General features: G+C 43.8%; 1 protein-coding gene across 1 annotated transcript in view; it reads right to left on the bottom strand.

Annotated features, from left to right (window-relative positions):
* GLRA1 (glycine receptor alpha 1) overlaps window positions 1-16065 on the bottom strand; it is a 40114-nt gene extending 24049 nt beyond the window's left edge. The window contains exon 1 of the mRNA XM_069772395.1: window positions 14762-16065. Coding sequence (XP_069628496.1) covers window positions 14762-14817 — 56 coding nt within the window. The 5' untranslated portion in view covers window positions 14818-16065. The remainder of the gene's footprint in view (window positions 1-14761) is intronic.
* Between the last annotated feature and the right edge of the window lie 1538 nt (window positions 16066-17603).

Below are 17603 nucleotides of genomic sequence, written 5' to 3'. Positions count from 1 at the left end.
AAGATCTGCAGGGTGATGATTTGGGCTTACGAAGTCTCTGTTGTTGCCATCTACGCAGCAACAAGTGACCCCTGGTACTAGGTGCTCATTCTCAACTTTGCAGGAAGGTTTGATTTCCAACATAGGAATAGACACTATTTGGTTCCTTCCCTATGGTTATGTGGCTTCTGCTTGAACACAGACCTGTTGCCAGGCTGAAAGTATGGTGTAAAATTGCCTAGACTGGCGCAAAAACCCCAAACCACATAGGTGACATGCAATGTGCTTAGGGCAAGAGCTGTCTCTGCCTGTGGGTTCAGATGGCTGATGCTGATTAATGCCTACAGCCAGTATTGCAATGCAAATGTATAATAAGCCAAAGCAAGCCGCTCAGGAGGAAATGAGGCTCATTGCTTCACCCTTTGCAAAACTCCTGACTTTTAAAAAGTACCAAGGCTCTGTGGGAACTGTGAGAAGCCACTGTGGCAGAGCAGCTGAGAGGTCTAAGCGTCTAATGTTCACAACAGGCACAAGATATTTAGCTACATGTGTCCTCTCAAATGACACCATGGAGTCCTCTTTCAGCATGAGGACCTCACCCTGGGAAGTTTTGCATTTCTTGTATCAAGAAACTTTGCAGTAATCAAACCTGCTATCATTCAGAAAAGTAGTGGTAAGTACTGACACAAGATCTATCAGGAAGAATTTAGGGATGATTACTATGCATGGCATTAATGCAACCCTGCCCTCAAAGACCTGTTCATACAATGCAAGTTTGAGCTGAGACTCCAAAACAACAAATGTTATCTTGTCAAGAGCATTTTGAACCACCAGGTTCCCTGGGACTTTAAAAATAGGTGGGATTCAAAAGGGCTTGGGTACCATAATTTCAAAATCAGGAGTCTGTAGTAACCTATATTGCCTTGACTTTCTTCTCTAGTGTTAGCAGTGATGGCTTGCTAAGCCTTGGTTTTCAATCCTGCAAACTCACAACTGCAGTCTGGCTTCATTGCAGGCTGCAACTGTATTAGCATTCTCTGATTACTAGATTTTTAACTGTTAAAAATTGTTTCCTTTCTGAAGTAAAGAGGGGAGATAAATTCCAGATCACTTCCAGTGAGAGTCTAAAACTAGGATTTTGTTCACCCTTTATATATTCACAATCTGCTCCCACACCGGACCTTATCTGAACTAGCTGATGCACACCCATGCTTGGAGGTGATCTGACAAGGTATGGATCTAGATTTTACTATAGCCACGTGCCATTTCTTGCCTTGTCTCCGCCTCTGCTCCAAGAAACTATGCAAAGCCAAACCAGTATGTTTCAGGGGTAAATGGGGTTGTGGAATGGGTGATGTTTTTAAATTTATTTTTCTTTTTTGGTAGAAGGAATACAACAGGGTGCAATTGATTTGCAAACTCAGAAGAAAAAAGCTGGGAGTGGGAGGACGATCAATACTGGGCTCGACTACTGCATTCCAATAGAGTGTCTGCATGGCAATGAGTTGAGAGAAGATTTCAATTAAGCAGCAAATGACTTTGGTAACCAAAGACTCCTGCCACTTCAGCAGCAAGATGCCAGATAGTGCAATACACTGATTTCGTCTCATTAACTGTAGACTGGAAGAAGTATATGGAAGTGGAGAAGTGGGGGGTAGGGGGGGTTGAGGCAATACAAATCTAATAAGCTTTAAGTGCAAAAAGATAATTAGAGACTGCAATTCCCCTGGCATTCATTTAAAAAAAAATGAGGTGAAAAAGCACAGAAACTGGTGCTCAGCTTTCCTGTAAATTCAGGGTGAAAGCCTGCGCTGAATATGTTCACTCCACTTCCAAATGAATGAGTCTGCTGGTATTTCTTGGGTGCCATTTTCCGATTCTTTCTGCATCAAAGTTGCAAGTAAATTAATTTCAAGGGCTCAGTTTCTACATGGAAGTATATGTTTAGATAAATGAATCCCACAAGCATCTGGGAGAGGACTGCTCTGTCACAGCCCTGCTGCTTTCTGCAGCTTCATGCCCATCCCTATGAGCAGTTTCTGTGAGCACCTTTGGGGATGTGCTGAAACTGTCAGATGTGGTTTCATGCCTCCTGGTGTGTGTTTTAGAAGCTCTGTTTGGCTGCTGCGCGGTGTTACCCAGGTGATCTAGGAATGATGAGTTCTGAGTTTCTTCCAGTTTCTATTTGGTTACTGAATGTTTTCCTAAAATGAGCTGGTAACAACTCCCCCCCCCCCGATTTAAGAAGAAAAGGCAAGAAAGCAGAGGATGAGGGAAGAGCAAAGCCTTTCCAACAGGAGGCAGATGTCTACTCCCTGATCTCCTCAGAAGTAGTAGTAGAAAACACCACTGGGAGCTACAGAGGCTGACCCCCCCATGCACACACTTTGGAGGGATGGATTGCATCTAACACAACCCTGAAATGTTCACTCAGGTTGTGACAACTGGGCGTTGTTATAGCAGTTTAGCTCCGACAGCACCTGAAAAAGCTATTGGCTTCTGCTATCTTCCAGGTCTGTCTTGACCAGTTCTGTGTGTGCTGCCTTAGGAGCTTTCTGGGATTTTCTCCATCCCTCAATTCTTACAGAAGCATCCTTGAAAGTCCCATGGGACTGTTCATCTCCTGGCCCAGCAGAGATGGGGAGAAGGAAATTGCCAAGTGATTTGAAAATTATTGATGATAGAAGAGAAATGGAAACTTAGGGTGGGTTGTTGTGTTGTTCAAAGAGAAAATTTTTTCTCTGAATAAACAAAAGGAGGCAAAACATGTAACAAAACCACTGAGCATGTAGTTTGCATCGGTGCAAGAATGTTGTCTGAGCCGAGAGCATCTTGGTGCATTTTAATAGCAGACAGTGGCTTATCTTATTTATGCTGGTGTAATCCCTAGTGGATCTGGCTGAGAAAGTGCCATCAGGCAATCATCACAGCAACAACAATGGAAAGGATCTATTCAAAGGTTGATGAACTAGCACGATCTTTTGTGATATTAATGCTGGCATGTAAGGAGACGCCACCAAACCCCCAGGAATTCCAGCCCACGAGCAGGTATGTGAAGGTGAAAGCTGGCAGAGATGAACAGCCCAGCTACTCAGAATTGCATTCCTTAAAATAGAGCAGTTGGGCTTTGCAGGACACCTATTACCGGTTTCACCCGGCCTATACAGGCACTGTTTGCTCTGTCTGTATTATTTTGTTTCAGCTAAACAGATGATATATTCTTTTAAAAAGTTATTTAGTTTAGTAAGGGGCTCTTCTGCAGTCTGGACGTTATCAGTTTACTTGGTTCCCAGTTCCCCAGTTGGCTGTTTCCTCATCCTCCCCCCATTTGTATGGCTCTTGTGCAATAATTTTATGCCTTTTTTTTTTTTGGCTGTGCCTATGATTGTCCATCTAATTAAGTCCAACATCACAAACTGCCCTGTTCTGGTTGAATGCTGATACTGAGAAATATCAATTTTTTTCTTTGTGAAGAGGAGAGATGAAGGAATTTAATTAGCATGGGGCCTCTATTCCCCTGTCAAATAATTTAATTGTTAATCATTAATTCTGAGGGTAAAAAATGTCTGGCAGCAGAAACACAAACTGTTGCAAAACAAGTGTTTGCAGAGGAAATATCTCCCTGCAAATTGTGGAAGGCTCAGGTCTCTGAAGGTAAACTGGTGCAACATCAGTGGCTCAAAAGAACAGCACTGGGTTTATTCCTCTGGTTGGGCTCTCTGCAGGTTGGGGAAATAGAAGATAGCTGATCACTTACCCTGGTTCAGTGCTGCTCAGCAAAGGTTTCTGAAGTGGTTTGTTTATTTTGAAACGCAATGCAAGCCAGAAATCCTGGCAGGGATGTGTTGGGAGTAGTGTTCAGGTGAGCTGGCTCACACATTTGTCCTTCAAACGTGATGTTTTCTGTAAGTAGGCATCCCAGGGGAGAGGAATACGCATCAGGTCTTTGAGGCAGGCTGAGGTGACCAGTATAACTGTTTCTCCCATTACCTTCAAAATGAGGCTAGGACAGTGTGAGGTCTTGGGGACACAGGAGAATTGATGAGCTTAGTTTTATTGACTCCAGCAGGCTCTGAGCGGCATAATTGCAAAGAGGACACCAGACGGTTGGGCACAGAAAGGCATCGTGCTGTCAATGATTAACTAGCATTACCCATGGTAACTCTCCCCTGGCTGTTCCCAAACTATCTCCCTGGTCCCTGAGATGGTGCCTCTTGGGCACAGAAGCCCCTGAGCAGAGACTGGAGCTCAGCAGAGCCCAGCCTGTGTTTGGCCGCAGCTGATGCTGGGGCTGCCTGTCTCCATCTTGACCTCAGCAGCTGGAGAGAGGGAGGAAGGACAGAGGAGAGATTTTTTTCCTGGTGAAAAGGAAAATGGGCAGCCCTAAACTCTGTACCCAGACTGTTATTTCTGACTGCACGTCAACATGTTATCTGGAGGGAAATGCTGCCAGACGCTGGCCTGGGAAGTCTTGGCAGAGATTGCAAGCAGACTTTTTTTTTAATGATTAGATTTACTATCAAAATGAATAGCACAATCAATATTGATATGCAATTCAATTAAAAAGGATGAAACTCATTGTCTGCATGTTTTTCTCTGTCACGTTGTCTGAATTCCTGGCCTATAGTGGTAGAGATGGATGGGATAAAAGAGTGGAGGTGTGTGGGGAGAAGAGAGCCCTGATGCTATGGTTTTGGCCTGCCATGGTGCAGAGTAGCAGGAGCTCTGAGTCTTACAGATGTGCTGGTTGCACAGTACTGATTGCGATCCATGTGGTCATGCTCAACTGCTAGTAATTACAGTCCCTGCAGTATGGATGTGGGGTGTGCTACAGGGGTGAATTTGCAAAGCTAATTCTCAGAGGTGGGGAGGAAATTTGGACTTGGTTGTTTTCTTAATTCAGCTGAGAGCTTGTGCAACAGAGGTGTAAAGCAGACCTGGATGTTGGGACAGGATAGGAAAATAGCCGGGTATGGTGAGACTGGTGAAATATGGAGTTTGAAAACCTGTGAGAAGAAGATTTCACTCTGACAAAGAAATGGGCTATAAGCTATTATTTATCCCTATTCATGGCAGGAGGAGGGCGATGGGAAAAAAAAAGTAGGCTTGTTAAATGTTGCCGTGTCTGTCTTGGATGGTTGTGCTCTGCTGTGAGCTGTTTAAACCAATTTTAGCTTTTGCACCAGAAGTAACTGCATTGCAGTAGCTACAGGATGTAATCAGTTAAAGTTTTAACCTAAAGGATTCCAAGACACCCTCAAAGGCCCTGTACAACACCTTACCACTGGTCCCCATGGCTGCACAGGAGGGGAGGAGCTGGGAGACACTTTTCCATGGGCCTCAGGGAATTAACCCCCTGTGATCATTCCCATCCAGGGAAAGCTGCAACAACTTTACTGGAGTGAGAAAAATCTCGTCTTCAGACTGCAGCATTCTGGTGTCTCTCCGTTCCACTGACATGTTTCTGCAGCCCATGGCTCCTCCGCCATATGGCAAAACACCCTGTCCAGAACTATAAAACATCCCAATTACACTGATTAACTCTATGGAAAGACACCAGCACTTGGAACAATTGCTGATGCTGCCTGGACAGAGCAATAAGAAAATAATAAATGACTAGACAATCAGCTGGGGGGTGGGTAGGGAGAAATCTGCATGTTGCATATAGTTGAGATGGGAAGAGCACAGGGAGACCAACAAATTGCATGGGAGTAGTGCTCAGTTGCATGCAAGGTCCCAGCTTTTACAAGGACTGTTGTTCAAACTCTCATATGTCCTGTGGTCACTCTTGCTTATTGCATATTAAATGAAAAGTGTGTGTTAAAGTCAGTTTTGAGCCACAGGCATTCTCTCTAGTGACATTCTCAACTAATTCCTCTTCCAGAAGCGTCTACAGCTCTTGGAGCACAAGTAGAGACTTTCTGGAGATGTATGATCCTAAGCCACTGAGACAGGTTTGAAAACATAATTCTAACAACTGAAAAGCACAAGTCAATGCTCAGATTTTAATCACTTGTGAACTAAATCCAGCAAACACCAGCATTGACTCTTACACGTGCATATACCGAAGGACTTAAAAAAAGTTATAATTGCATTTTTCATTGAAAAAACAAAGGGAAAAAAATCCTTGCAAAGACAAAAGCAAGTGTCTAGATTCACGCACACTGAATATTCCCTTTAAAGTCAGGGGGGCTAGTCAGATATTTAAAGTTATGCATAAACAGCCTTCCTGAATGCAGTAAATAAAGGGGGAAAATGTCTTTACAAGACAAGGCTTCATATTCTAGGTAACAATATTCTCTTCACTGATGTGCTCTTGATTTAGTGTTTGGACGGAGAGCTGGGGTGGGAACCTCAATTGACGTCAGAAGGTTTTAGATCACAGACCAGACAAGTGTCAGAGAATTACAAGAAATCGTGGATGCTCTTCTATCTATAGCTCTGCAGTCGCACTATCAGTCGTGTTTTCATCAGTTCAAATAACTTACTACGGCAGCTTTTTAAAAATTAGTTTTAGTTTAGGGATTTATGCTGCTTGTTAAGGTTTGATAAGAATATGGTAACTGCTTTTTTCTTTTTTGATAAATCAGAGGTAGTATGAATAGAGTTCTTTTAAAAGAGATATAACGTGCACTGCAGAGTGGTGGTGGGTTTTATCTTCCGAAACTTTTTGCTTTGAAATGCCTCCTGAGCTAACATGCATAACCTCCCTACAAAATTGTGGGTCCCACAGTAAAACTGGGGCTCTCCAGTGTGTGTGTGTTGTACTGTGTAAAATGAGTTGCATGATGAGAGCGCTCATTTTGATATTTTCTGATAGAATTAGTTGTCATTGCAACGCAAATACCCTGCTCGGAGATGAACGTTCCTTCTGTGCTGTCTGTGATTCCTGGTGTAATTTATCAGTTTATTCATGAGCTATAATGAAATGTAACTTCTGGAATGAATGGCTAAGCTCTGGGTCCCCTGCCCAGAAGGGCTCTTCTCCCCACTGCGGCTGCCCTCTGACTTTGGTTTTTTTCATCTCCCTGACAAAAAAAAAGAGCCAACATCTTTTCAACCCTGATAGTGCTGCAGGGCCTGCGTTGGTGCAGGAGAGCAGGTTATGTTTGATGAGGCTTGGTCTTTGTCAGCCACGCTGCTGGGAGATGATTTCTAAGCCCATAGCTCTGTGTCAGGGTGTGATGGATGGGGCTGGAAGCTGGAGGATGCTTGCGATTCTCAGGCACACAGGGTGGTAGAAGAGGTGGGATGCACGCATTTTGGTTTGTAAATCAGATCTTGGGAGCTCTGCTGCAGAAAAAAAAAAAAATCTGCATGTGTAGATATGCCAGGAACTGTTGCCCTGCTCAGCAGTGCTTCCAGAAGGTAAAAGGACTGGGAGTGAACAAAGAGACAAGATTGTAAAGATACCCCACAAAAAGTCACTTTTGTTGTCCACAGCCTGTCTTTGCACAGGTCTTACAAGACAAGAAAAGGCTGCCTCACCCAGGAATTCAGAGCATCTTGCTTCCCTACTCCCAACTGTGGTAATACAGGTGGTGTGCAGATCCTGCTGTGGTGTGGGACTCGACCCATCTTGCACAGGGGCTCTTGGCACTAGCAGGGACATCTGGAGCTAAGGATTTTTTTAAAGGGTGCTGATAACAGCTGACCCTTCTATGCTTTCAGGTTTTATACCTCCTCCATAAGAGGGGAGGAGGGGCCTGTGCTTTGTACAAAGCATCTTTTTACTTGCATCATCTGAAATAAGAAGAAAAAAAAATTCAAAGGAAATCAGGTAAAGGTGAGAAGTCATGAATTTTGTTGGATTTTCTGCACGATTCCTGGCTCAGCTGCATTTTGCTGATGAACTGATGCACGCGATAGTGGTCCGATCCGCCATTGATCCCACTTCTGTTGCTATTTATTGATTTGTGTGTTTACTCCAGCCCTGCTGGGGCTGGGAGACAGGATCTGCATTCTGGGCAAGTGGTCCTAGGGGCAGGCATTGCTGGCAGGGCAGGTGTGGGGGGGTAGCTGCTGTCAGCAGCTTTCGTCTGCGATGATTGATTGCACTGCAAGCCCAGCTGTTCCATGCATGTGACACTCCTTGTCTTGGCCACCTCTTGGTAGTTTTTTCCCTCTTCACCCACCCTGCAATGAGGCACTGATAAAAACAAGAGAGTTCCCTGGCTGTTTGCTAAGGCATTTGGGGTTTTTGTCTTTTTTTTCCTCTCTTTCCTAGCGGGCTATGAGCCACAGTGGAAGGGTGAAGAGGGAGAAATCAAAAGGAAAGCAGGTGCAAAAGTGTGTTCTTTTGTTTTCCCCTCCCTCTCAAAATCCAAATTTCGTGGGGTTTGGTAAATTAAGATTTCTCCTGCTTTTCTCAGCTGGCACTTAGATTCAACAGAGATGTATTTACAGGATGCCAACTGTGTCTATGTACCAGCCAGATGTGGTACAGTCCCCAGATCAGCAGCTTACCATGGTGCATTATATGGATGAAATAATTGTCTGCATAATGGGGAGTGCTCAGTGCTTGTAAATGACAGGTGCATCTGTCTCTATCTATTTCAGTTCTCTGCAGGTCCTCTCTGTGCTCTGGCCTTACCGAGGGGACAAAAGCTGTATTTCTGTTTGGTTTTAATTTTTTCAGTTTCTGTGCATCAGTCTCTTGAAGCATCAGGAGAGATTTAGGAGTAGCACCAGTGGGATCAAAGCATGCAGACCTCCAGGACCAGATCAGCTAGGGCATATCAGCAGTTTCCCAAGAGGTTAAGGGGACTACATCATTTTGCACCAACCGATCATCCTGGCTGAGAAATACCAATGCAAACCACCTCCCCTCGAGGGAAAAGGTTTCTGTTGTCTGGCTTTGGAAGTGCAAATGTAAATTGTTTGGATACTTTGGGGGAAGGGTGAGAGAAACAAAGAAAAGGTGAATTTTGTTTTGTTTTATTTTACTTTTGCCTCTAAGGGGAACTGACCTGCTGAATTAGCAATATTTTTTTGCAATGCAAAAGTGACTCTTTTCTGGGCTGTGCAAGTAGGTCTACAAGTCAGGAGCCAGACAGCCTGGTGTTGAGTTGTCTGGTCGTGGCTGCTAGTGATCCTTCTGGTGCCTTGTGCTGCTTCTCTCGCTCCCTCCTTTTTGCTTCATTTATCCCAAATTTGGGTTTTTCTTGTGTGTTTTTTTTTGTTTGTTTTTGTTTTTCCCCACACCAAAATTATCAAAAGCGCTTGGAATCGATTGCATCAAACCATGGAGAGAAGGGTATGCTGGAATGACATTTTAGCATGTGAAAGAATATGATAAGCCATTTCTCTTAGGTGTGAGGTGCACAAGTGTAACCGTACTTCATAAGAATAGAAAACATTGTGCTCTTGCTGATAGATAAAGGTCAAATGAAAGTATGCAAGGTAACGACAGCACAAGGATAATTTACTGGAAATAACGGAACCCTGATTTAATGTGCCACAACACTGAGAGCCGATACAGGCAAATAAAACAGATAAAAGTCAAAATGCATTATCAGCCTATCTGTCGTCTTAACACTAGTCACTCTGGGATTCTCAGAAAAGCTCCAGGTTATAGAAAATGAGCAAGTGAAACTCTGTTAGTAGTTTTAGATGATTTGACATACTTAAATGTTGTGGATTTGATTTGGATGTTGTGATTTTTTTAAAGCATGATTTATTTTTAAAAACCTTGTCTTTCATCAATACCTAAATAGCAATTATATCCATTAGGTGGTCTGACATCTTTTTCTCAATACTGAAATTTGGTGAGCCCTTTTAACCTGCATGCTCAGATGAAATGAGAACAGACTTCTCTGCTGGTTTTCTATCACAGATAAATGATCAGTGGTTAGTGCTGGGATAATAAAGTAATTTAATTTTGGACATTGATTAACATCTTAATTCAGATGCTGGGATCCTTTTCTATCCAGGTCAGCTCATGAGGATTTGGTGAGATGAATTTCATAAGCCAACAAGGAAAGTGTTTGCCCAAGACCAGGGAAACTCCAGTGTGCTATTGCATACAAGTGCTTTCCTTTTTGACTTGAATCACTTGGTCAGTAGCAGAATGAACTTTTTAGCCTTTAGTCTGTGCTATTAAATTGGAGACACTTAAAACAGAGTCAGAGGGTCCTTTGGTGCTGACTTGCTTCATACATAAGGGTCTCCGACACCTCCTTCATGGGAGAAGAGGAATAAGGGGAGACCAAATTCCCATGCCTAAATTCTTGTTCTTGAAGGAAGTATCTGTAATTACATGCAAGGGCAGGATCCTACCATTCCCTCCACATATCGATCTCTTTCCAGAAGCAGCTCCCTTCAGGGATTTGAACAGTAAATCTGTGTTCTGCCAGTGGGACTTATTGCAGTATAGGTTAATGTTCAGTGGGAGTCAAGTTGGATAGCCAGTCTATATAACCCAAAATCTGCACAGCAGCAGTGCCTCAGAGATGAAAGATATTTTATTAGTGCATGTGAGAAACAGCAACATTTTTTGCAATGTTTTTGTTAAGCAAGGTGATTATCTGTGGTTTTTCTGCTCCTTCCCCCACCCATAATGGGGGGGAAATGGTTTTTGCCCAGGCATTTGTAGACCTTTTCTTTTGTTCTGATCTATCCAAAGAGCAGGTCTGCAGTCATTCAAGGCAGCTCTTTAGAGAGGAAGTTTAAGATTAGACTGTGTTAGAAAATGTTTTACGCACTTCAGGTTGATTTGTTTTCATTGCCTAGAATGCGAGTGAATTGTTATGGGTGGTTGGAAGGGTGTAACAAAGTCCCTGTAGAAGGCAGGGTCCCAAACATTTCGGGCTTCTACAGGGATGGCACCAAATTACTCTTACTTTTTGGAATGATTTATAAGGGTTTCTAGGTAGAATTGTCTACCTCATTGCATTTTCAAACCTTGAATATGTAACAGTTTTATCAGGGTCTCTAATGGGGCTATTACAAGTTGCAAACCAAAGAAGTTAAAGAGTGTCCTTAAAGCAATCTTGTCCAAACCTTTGCAAAATCATTTCTATTTTGTGGAGGAGCTGACAGAGTCAGCAGAGGCACAACAGGTCATGAGGCACAACTTCTAGTAGATTTTAGTTAGTGTGAGGAAAATACTCTTTAACTACTGAGAATATCTGCTACATTGCTTAGCTTGTGGCTCTGGAAGCCTCTGGTTAGCACTTCATTCACAGGTACCTATGTAATGTTATCTAGCACTGCAGAGCTATAGCAGAAGGTTTGGAGATAACATGCTCATTACTCTCCTTTTCCTTCCCCTGCCTTTTATTTTGCTGTATTTTCAAGAGGCCGAAATCAGCAGCAATCCAATCGCCTACTATACTTGTCAAGACTGTTTTAGGAAAAAAGTGCCTGTCTTTCCAGAAAGTTAAGAGGCATCATATTCACAATGGCATCTTCTTATTGTTTTAAAAACTGGAATTGAAGAGCTCTGTTACTGGCAGAAGGGAATATAAAAATGCCAGTTAGAGCAATCCAAAAGGGTCTGAGGCTGGCAGCAACTTTTAGCCTGTGAATCGCTTGGAGCAGTAGCCTTGAATCACTCCTGCTAGCTGACAGATTGCTGTTCAGAAGGGGCCAACTCAGATCTTGATTCAGTGAAGGTCATGCTACTGATTCCTGATATGCAGAAATGCAATTAGGACAAGGATCAGGCCCAAATGACTTCAAAGCCTCACAGGACAGTGTCCAGTTGGGTAAGGTGCCAGTTCTAGGCTATCTCTTATCTCCTAACTTGGTGCATTCCTACCACTAGGCTTATGCAGTGGTGTTTCTGGACCACTACAGCTATTAAAAAGTGATGGTAAAACAGAGAGTCCAGGCAAGATCATCACAGGGTAGGGGTAGCTTTTTGTTCTGCATGAAGGAATTCACAGCTGAACCAGGGAATGAACATGCATTGTATGTAGTTAGACTTTGGGAGAATGTTTGTATATGTCTCCACAGATATAAGCAGGACATCTGGAAGTCCCTGCATAAACATTGTCCAATCTATTTTTTATTTTCAAGAAATAACATTTTGCCTTACATAGCTATGTGTAAGGAAAGGTTGGTCAAGTAGCCTGTCTGTCGGGAGACTCTTTGTCCCCCACCCCAATCCAATTTCCATCCCTGCCTCTATCCAGGTTCTCAGTAAATGTCTTAGTCACAGCTAAGTGACTGCAGTCCGAGAAGGCAGGTAGCAAAATGGGAAATGCTCTTCCATAAAGAAAGGCATGTCAGAATAAGCCGCTTATTGCAAATTCCTTCTAAAACACCCCAACTGCAACAGAAACAAATATCATATTGGCAATACCATAATGTTTGCATTCACACACCAGCTGTTACTCTTTCCCACAGGGTCTTGTTTTTTAAAAGGCTGATGAAGGACATTTTTGTTAAGCAACAGATCTACTCTTATTTCCTATATTGGCTGTATCTAATTTTCCTTTAGGACTTGGAATTTTTCTTTATTTTTGTGGTGTATGTGCTAACATATAATGGATTCTCTTTCCAGAATATTTTTGACAGGCTGACAATTAAGTGTGGTACACCCTGTAATTTAAAGCAATGCATACTTCTATCACGGATTATTGGATTATCAGCTTGTGGGTTTTTAAACACTATGTATGACTGAGTGCAGGAGTAATTGGCACACTAAATTTATAAATGACTGTTAATGAATAAACTTCTCTCACTGAAACTGAAATAGCAAAGCTATTCCTGGACCAGAAAGGCTGGTAGATTTTTGGCCTGTAGCAAATTGAACATATAACACAATGCGGGAGGAAAAAAAAGAAAAACATTGCTTAGAGTCAGTTCTGAGCAGGAATTACTGAATTTTCTTCTTGTTTGGAAAATGATTGCAGTATATAAAACAATTTGGTTTCAACATCTCCCTGTAATTGAATTAAAGCATTTTCAGATTTTCTGAAATTGTTAATTTCAGGAAAACTAGACTTCCAGAAATACCTTTTGTATGCAATATGCAATAATCATATATAGCACATATGTGTATATATATGCATATGTATACAATTTATAACAGTATAAACATTTACATTAAAACATGAAGGGACTGGTTTACTAATGTTTTGAATGCCCAGGGCTTCAATTGATGTGCTGAGAATCTGTAAGTGCTCACATGTGTTGTGTGATGCATAAGTGTGCATCATAGAACAGGATCAGCAAGACAAGTATGCATCATTTTCACTTGTTCAGGCAGTCCAGAGGAGAGCCGGACAGATGCTTTAATGCCAGGGCCATGGGAAACTCAAGCCTGGAAATGTGCTTTTTTTTTTAATTTTCCTTTTGCCTTCTAGCTTATTTATGGATAATATTCCAGAGCATTTATGTATTGTTTAATCTTCTTTATTTAATCTCTGTGCTTCAACACTCTAACTAAAGAGTTTTTTTGCACATACATATGCTTCCTGTTGTCCACCCCACTGTATTGTGCAGTGCTGCTATACACTTGTGACTAAATAGGATGGTTCTGAAGTACTGAGTGTTGTGCATTGCTTTTCAGATATTGGCGATTTTAGTTATTTCTAGAACTTCTTTCCTGGTTTGCCTAACAGATAAACATTAAATGCTTTGAGTTCATATTACAATCTTGCTGTCTGATTTTCTGTAGAATTACAGAAAAAATGGGAATATCCCAATTTTTATGCCTGGAAAGCTGTTAGTGTTCAAAAAGGAGAGAGACCTCTAGCTAGAAAAGTCTGGCCAGTATTAGCAGGTCTGCTACTGTGATTCATAAAATAGTAAGTATTACACCAGTGATGTATATGTAAATAATGTCTGTTCTTTCACATTAAACTTTAAGAAGAGACTTTGGTAAAATAGAGAAATGCAGAAGTAAGAGCTGTGCAACTGAAATGAAGTCTAAGATTGATGAGCAAGTTCAGGACATGAAAGAAGGTTTTTTCTCAATTGCTTGTATCTGGCATGTATCACTTGCTAGAGCAACCTGCATTATTCATGCAAATACAGAAGAGCTTCTACCTTCCAATATTATTTTTTTGTCCACTTAATAAAAGCACTGCAAGGAGAGATGGACCAGAAACAATTCTTTAAGACTAAAACTGTTTCTTCTCCTACCTTAGCCTTAATGAGAAACTGAACACATCTAAAGCAGAGATGAAATACAGCTAGGTGATAACGGATATAATTGCAAAAAGCTCCCCGCATCCCCTTTGGCTTTCACTTAGATTCTGCAAGGGGAGGGATGGATGTTGAAAACAACATGAAAGAAAAAAGTTGGGAAGGAAGGAGGTTATTTCTTTGCTTTCAGTGACTTTAGACATAGCAAGCTGAGGAGATAGGGTGAGCCCTCCTTGAAAAGGAGTCCCACGATTGCTCAAGATAACATAGCTAAGCAGTGAAAGCATCCCACGGAACTCACCTTAACCTGCAATTTGAGGATGGGGAGGGGGCGAGGTAGGAATATTTACCCGGGCAAATTCAAGTGCAGCATTCCCAGCCGCCACTAGTTGTCACTTTGCAACCAGCCGGGGTCGGTGTTTTCAGCACTGCGGTTAGCGAGATTGCGGTGCTAATTAAACGGAGTAACTCCCAAAGCCGCGGAAAGTCCCGAGCCCGGGGCTGTGCGATAGCCAGTCTCGGAGAACCGAGAGGAGGCGAAAAGGCAGCTCGAGAAAGGCGGAACGCCGCTGTCCTAAGGCTGAGGCTGTGCCTAGGGGCCGTGCCCCGAGCTCGGGGTGGGCACGGCGGTCCAGCCCGGCAGTGCCCGGTGCGCACATGCTCCTCCCGTAAAGCCAAGCCTTACCTGAAGAAAACGATTGTCTCCCACACGTAGACTCCGAGCGCGTTGACGTTGCACATTTTTCCAGCTCTCGCTGTGGTGTGTTTTTTTTTTTTTTTGTACTCCGTGAGGGGTGGGCCGGTGGGGTTGGCCAATAAAGTAACCCGGCACTTGGGGAGAATGGGTAGGGGAAGCGAGCCACCCCTCCCGAGGCAGGCTGGGCAGGGGGAAGGCCGGCAGGGCTCCGGTCAGCACCCTGGACAGCGTCTGGCGGGCGGCTCCGGTCAGCACCCTGGACAGCGTCTGGCGGGCGGCTCCGGTCAGCACCCTGGACAGCGGCGGTGCGCGGCGCTCCGCGGGCGCCTGCGGAGCGGCCGGCGGCTCCGCTCCGGCGCTGCCTTGGCTCGTCCCTCCTCTCCGCCTGTGCCCCCGCCACCGCCACTGCAGTGGTGCTCGGGGCCGGAGGACCAGGCTTCCCGCACCGAAATCTCCCTTCAGCGGGATCTCGCTCCGGACATCAGGCTGGCGAGAGGGGGGGACGCAGGGGGTGTAGGTTTGCCATCAGGGTGGTGGGGTAAGATGGGAGAGGGGGAGGGGGGGACGACTCTCAACAACCCGGGGCTTTAATCTCCGCTGCTAGCCAGGGTGTCTTCCTAATTACATCCACAGGAATTTGTCAGTGTGGAGCCGTGCTGCAGTCCCGGTTGTGTCGCTTTCCTGCCCGCCGTTTGGCTGCTGTTGATCCCTGCTTCCTGGGCTATCTTCCTCCCGGATAAGTTATTGCTGCTGTAGGGAAGGTGTCCCATTGCTCAGGGCTAGAGCGGAGGGGAACGAAGGGGAAGTTTCTTGGGAAGCACTCCCATTGTGCTCAGAAAGAAAGTGGCTCAGTGTCCTCCTAATGCATCTCATTTCCCCTCTGCCCTCTCTCCCCTGCTAGGACTTGCCAGATCTTGGGAGTTTCTTGCTGCATTAATTTACTAAACTAAAAAAAAAAAAAAAAAAGAAAAAAAAAAAGAAAGAAAAAAAGGAGGGGGAGGTGGAGAAGAGGAAGGCAGAGGGGAGGGGGTAACTCAGCCTCTCCACCATCCCAAGGCCCTCCTCTTAGCTGTGCTCATTGGTCTCGAGGCTGAAAAAACTACTCTAGGACGTGGTTGGATAAACGCATGTTGTTCAGCAGAAGCTGTTAACCTTTAAAGCGCTGATACGTTTTGGTTTATTTCATTTTTTTTTAACCTGAATTGCTGTCTTTTTAAGAAGTCTCTGAAATCGTCTCCCTTGACAGGGCAAGCGTAACGTGCCTTAAGTCTCCATCTCGTGGAAGATCTGCTTGGCTAACAGTTGCTATGTGTTGCTGTTCGCTTTTAACGAACATCTCTGTGTTGGGTTTTTTAGTGTGTTTTGGTGTTTTTTTCCTCTTTGTTTTATTTGATTATTTTTTCCCCTTTTGCATTTGGTTTTGCAAAGATGTTTGGCAAACACCAGAGCCATCAAGGCCAGGGCAGGTAAGGAGCATTTGGCAGTTTCTTATTGCAGCTCCAGCTGTGCTCGCAGGGTGCCGAGTGTGGTGGTCGGGGAGGGGAGGAATGGGCTCCTTAGTCACTTTATCAGTGTGTCACTCTGCTCGGCTTCTCAACTCCTGAAAATTGAAATTAAAACTTAGCTGTCCTAAATAATCTAGGATTTCTTTCTTCTCTCTTGTCCTGGTGTAATGGGATATTTCTTTTTAAGTTCTGTTTTGTTTACTTGTCCTGTGCTTTGCAACTCCCTCCCCCCCAGCAAAGAAAGAGTCACTTTTAACCCCTTTTTAGCTGCTTTTAATCTGTTCAAAGACTCATCCCATCCCACGTTGGGAGGGTGGAGGTGAAATGGACTGCTTGCTCCACCACTACTGTAGCCCCCCAGGCTACGAAATAACCAAGTTTTTCTTTTCACTTTGGGTTGTATCTCAAATACCTTACTACCATACTAAAATTCACCTGATGTTTTTGATGTCCTGTTTTCATTTGTTTTAAAGCATTATGTTTACTTAGTTCAGCAGACAGAAATATCCTTTGGGTTATCATTTAAAAAAAAAAAAAAAAAGGAAGAAAGACCTGCTTGGCTTCTAGCCATTGATACAGAAGGAGTTTAATCTGATTTACCCCAGCTACTGGGTCTCAATGTCTAGCTAGATTAACAACAGGCTCTGATTTCAACTCGTAGAGATTCCTGGGGACACGATTCCATGCAGCGTTTCCTGCCTGCTGCTTGCTGGCTTCTTGCTGTACTTTGTCTCCTGATATTTATCCCCACATGGATGAGCCTCTGTCACTGTGCTTTTCCAGTCCCCACTGTGCTGCCAGACCAGAGGAGGAGCTCCAAAGTGGGAGTGTTAACAGGACCCGCACACTAGGAGAGAAATGATGTTTCCCTGCATTTTTACTGGGAAGCAGGACAAAGAGCAGGAGGCAGAATCATCTCTTGGCATCTGTGGGTTAAATCTAGAGGCTAGTCAGACTTCTGGTTCCCTTAGAAATAGGCTCTGTAAGAGGTATGATTGTCTCATGTGATTTTTTTCCCCTTGGTTGTAACTTTGATCTCCTTTATACCAAAGGAATCTGGACTTGTCTCCTTTTGTCCTCACTTGCTCTCCTTGCACTACCTTGGGTTAGGGAAGCAGGGTGGCTGTGCATAAGATCAAGACAGCACATAAATCTGGGTGTATATAACACAAAGAAGCTTCACAGCTATTCCTGTTGAAGGGTCTCAAAACTGCTTTTCCCAGGGAAAGAACTTAATCTGCTTTGCTGTCATCTATCCTGATGGTGATGGTGGCTGAGTGATTTGTGTGGGCCCAGGGACTCTTCTGCTGGTATTCAAGTATTTC

Source organism: Haliaeetus albicilla, chromosome 27, assembly GCF_947461875.1.
Source record: "Haliaeetus albicilla chromosome 27, bHalAlb1.1, whole genome shotgun sequence".
NCBI lineage: Eukaryota > Metazoa > Chordata > Aves > Accipitriformes > Accipitridae > Haliaeetus > Haliaeetus albicilla.
Note: the sequence above shows the minus strand (reverse complement) of the source record. Positions and strands in the feature narration are given on the sequence as shown.